Here is a 3902-nt window from a genome sequence, read left to right on the forward strand (position 1 = left end):
CCTCTCTGGTCAAATTAAAAATAAATAAATAAAGTTAAATAATTCTTTTTAAAAATTATTTTTACTTTCTTTCCTTCCCTTCTCTTCCTCCTTCCCTTTTCCCTTCCTTTTCTTATTTTAATTTGACCAGAGGGTGGGGGGAGGGGAGAGAGAGAGAGAGAGAGAGAGAAAGCCAGCCAGCCGCCAGGTCTGGGGCTTCCGTAGTCAGCCATGTGGGGGTCCAGCATCCTTAACCACTACACCTGCCGGCCTGTACATTAAAGGTTCTTAATACACACATTGCTAAATTGCTTACCTAGAATGTAAGCAGTTTACATTCTAACAGGTAGTTCATAGGAAGAATCATGTGTCATTGCCAGTTCTTGTTTTTGATTTAATGGGAAAAATGAGCAGAAGCAGAACATGGTGCTCTTAAATATGTTTGTTTCAGAAAGAACTAAATTTTCTCAGAGGATGTGGGGGTGAACTTGGTAATAAGTGTTACTATTATGATAGCTGTGACCCTTTGTTTTCAGTATTGAGGTTAGCAGGGGCCAATCAGAAAAGAGTACAAAATAATGCAAAGTTTGGTCATGTGTTTTGCCACAGATGTGACTAGATATTTGTCGAGTCTCGATCTGAGGTTCTGCTCTGATTTTTAAGATTTTTTTTTTTTTTTTTTTAATTCAGCCTGAAGAAAATTCGTGGCAAAGTGTGGAAGCAGAGAATATCTAGCCCTCTGTTCAACACCAAACAGTACACAATGGAACTAGAGCGGCTCTATCTACAGATGTGGGAGCATTACGCAGCTGGCAACAAACCTGACCACATGATTAAGCCTGTTGAAGTCACTGAGTCAGCCTAAATAAAGACTGTGCACAGGAGAATTACCCCTATACCTGAGCCTCAACCTTCTGGGGGAAAGGGAACTAGATAACATACTTTTTACTTATCTGTACAGTATCATGTTGCAGATGGGTGATATATAATGGTAATAGAATAGCACAGCCAGACTTGCTTCCTGTATGATAGGGAGAGATGTAAGAGATGGGAAACCGCTTTTCCACGAGGAATCTCCATAGAATTTTGCAGCAACCAGGTGGTGCATAGGTCTGGAAGGTCTGATCTCCCTTGGTCTTCCATGGGATGGTTAGTGTGGAGGGGAGATATAGATTGTCCAGCCATTTTGTGATTCCATGGATTGATCGTCTTCTGAATTAATTTTTTCTTTATATTTTGGGTATTGGAGCTTTTAAAAATGTTTGGTTTCAGGTATTTTTATTCATGTGAAGTGTATATGATTCTCTTAAGATAAGGTTTTAAGCTAAAATGTTGCTCCCTGTTTCGGTTTCTGAACTGACAGATTAACAGGGACTTTGCTGGTGTAGTCTTTTTATAGGTTTTATAAACCACTTGAGCCTATATCAGTCATTTTAGTGTCTGACCTAATGTTTGGAGCTATCAGTGCTTTGTTTAGATAATGATTCCATTTTTTTCTGATCCATTTCCCATCCTTCCCTCCTCCTTTCAGAATTTCTCCTATAACTCAGCTAACAAACCAAGTCTGACTCAAAAACATCCCAGAGTGTTTCTCTTAAACACAAAGTCTGGTGCCAAATGAAAATTCTTAGGAGTGATGATTAATTATGAAGGGCACAGTTGTGGTACTGTCAATGATTTTTTTTGACCTAATTTTGACCTATTTCACCAGTGTTTTACCCTTGACTGCCCCTTCTATGCTGCTTCCAAAAGTGATAGTGTGTGATAAGATTTTTATCTTCCTTTCTGAAGTTTTTTTTGTTTTTTTTTTTGAAGTGAGTCCTGTTCTTCCTATTTCTTTCAGCAGAAATGACATCCCAGGTAAGTATAAGTATTCAAATATTTGATCAGTAAGTCAGAGTTATCTCTAATACTTTAAATAACTTTCATTGAAGAAAAAATGCTAAAGGTAAAATCTCTGAAGGACCATCTGTGTATACAAGTAATTATTTTTCAGGCCTTGTAGGATATTATCTAATAACTATCTTCTGGACTTGTCTTGAAGTCTGTACGGATTCAGCCTCAAAAGTAGCAAACTGCACTGCTACTTGGTTTGGAGTACAAATTAGACTTTAGTTCTCCTGGAGCTTGAATTCTTGGTATTAAAACACCATAGGAATAAATTTACTGAATTTCAACAAAGGGTCGAGGGCTTGAGGCTTAAACAAGCCAACATATGAATATGTTTTGTCTTGCTATACTGCACTTACGCTATCCAGTCACAGATAATTTTTTGTCTGCTAGTAGTGTTCTAGATTATAATGTCTTTCCAAAGTGCTGAGGCAGTGCACCTATTCTGTAGTTGCAGCTGATGCCTGAATGTATCCTAGCTGACAAATTATTGATTAATAAGAACTTGAATTTCTGAAAGATTCTTACTGCTAGCCAAATTCTGAGCAAGGAGTCTCAAATGTAATTCTGAACCAGAATTACACGTTAATGAACTGTGTACCTTTTAACAATGTAAATCAAGAAACATCAGTTAAGGGATTTCTTAATTTATTTTTTATGTAATTGAAATATCAGTTAAAGGTTGCCAGCATGGTTGCAGATAAACTGATGTTTGAAGTTCACCGAACTACTTAATGTGGAATAGGATAATATACTTCCAATGCCCTCAAGGTTGTGACCTTGCAGCCTTCTTACATAGCACATCATTCCTCCTATAGGGATGAACTTTTTCCTGGCACGAAAAGTAGCCATTCTGGTCGAAGCTTTGCTTATTGTAACAGGCTTTTATTTCCAGGTAACATGTCTGTGGAAGACTTAATTCTGAATAGAGATAGAGATATTACTGGAAACTAATTGTTTTTTCTATTATACTCTGCTTTATCAAAAAAGTAAAACATTTAAATTGTGCTACGGAAATTCAGATGTTGTCTTGCGATCTTTAAACAATAAATGAATGATTTCCCCCTTAATATGGCTGGTGTATTCTGTGTCATGTTATACTGTGTTGGACAGAATAGTAGGGTAATCCCGCGAGGAAACACACACTGAGTAGCTCCAAACAACGTGAAAGAACCATATTTCTCTACTGTGGCTAAGATCTTAAGATTATTTTGTTTTCTCGGCTAAGTGTGGTGAAGAGATGGCGTTGGTATATGATCCAGTAATTAATCAACTTTTTTTAATTGCCAGAGAGAGGGAGGGGGATAAAACACCTCCTAGTGGGGCGAAGTCACACCACAATCCCTTCTCTATCTATCCTATCATGAATTTTGGGCATGTACACACATGTGCCTAGCATGTTTTTCAAGCCACCGGGATAGGGACTCCCAACTGTAATCAGCTGTTGTGGAATGTGGCTCCCTTAACTACTAGGCAGTGGGCCTACCTGGTATATGATTCATTAATAAGACAGCAAAGCAAAGCCTGTGATCTCCAACATATCCATTCATGCTTTCTCATTTTTTGCTTACAACCACTTTGACTTCATTTACCCTTATTGTATCATTCTCTTTGTGGACTGCCCTTTCCTTGGCTTTTGAGGTCAAACATTATTTTCTTTCCTGCTTTTTACAGTGATTGATTGAACTCAGCCAAGAGGAGTATGAGGAAGGAGAATATCAGTAGATCAGGGATCAGAATAGGCAATTTGGCTGCTGATTTTCTCAGTGACTGAAGGGAAATCTTTTTTTTTTTTTTTTAAATTTGTCATAGGGCATGTGCACTCCCAGTGAGAGAAAGCACTCCCCAATAGGGTATGTTCATACCACAGTCCCCTCTCTATTTTTCCATCCTTTTGGGATTTGGGGCACACGTGCACACATGACCAGTGTTTGACCCCCCTCCCCCCCCAAGGCGAAGAGCCAAGATTTGAACTCAAGGTTGTCCCTATAGGATCTGGCTCTCTTAAGCCATGGGGCAGCCTGAAAACCTTT

At 38.5% G+C, this 3902-nt stretch overlaps 1 protein-coding gene across 2 annotated transcripts in view; it reads left to right on the forward strand.

Moving 5' to 3' along the window:
- OGT (O-linked N-acetylglucosamine (GlcNAc) transferase) overlaps nucleotides 1–2939 on the forward strand; it is a 38991-nt gene extending 36052 nt beyond the window's left edge. For both annotated transcript variants that reach the window (XM_006158059.3, XM_006158060.3), the window contains exon 22: nucleotides 670–2939. In XM_006158059.3, coding sequence (XP_006158121.1) covers nucleotides 670–844 — 175 coding nt within the window. In that variant the 3' untranslated portion in view covers nucleotides 845–2939. The remainder of the gene's footprint in view (nucleotides 1–669) is intronic.
- Nucleotides 2940–3902: the final 963 nt, after the last annotated feature.

The sequence above is a fragment of the Tupaia chinensis genome, unplaced genomic scaffold (assembly GCF_000334495.1).
Source record: "Tupaia chinensis unplaced genomic scaffold, TupChi_1.0 Scaffold000571_1, whole genome shotgun sequence".
Lineage (NCBI taxonomy): Eukaryota > Metazoa > Chordata > Mammalia > Scandentia > Tupaiidae > Tupaia > Tupaia belangeri.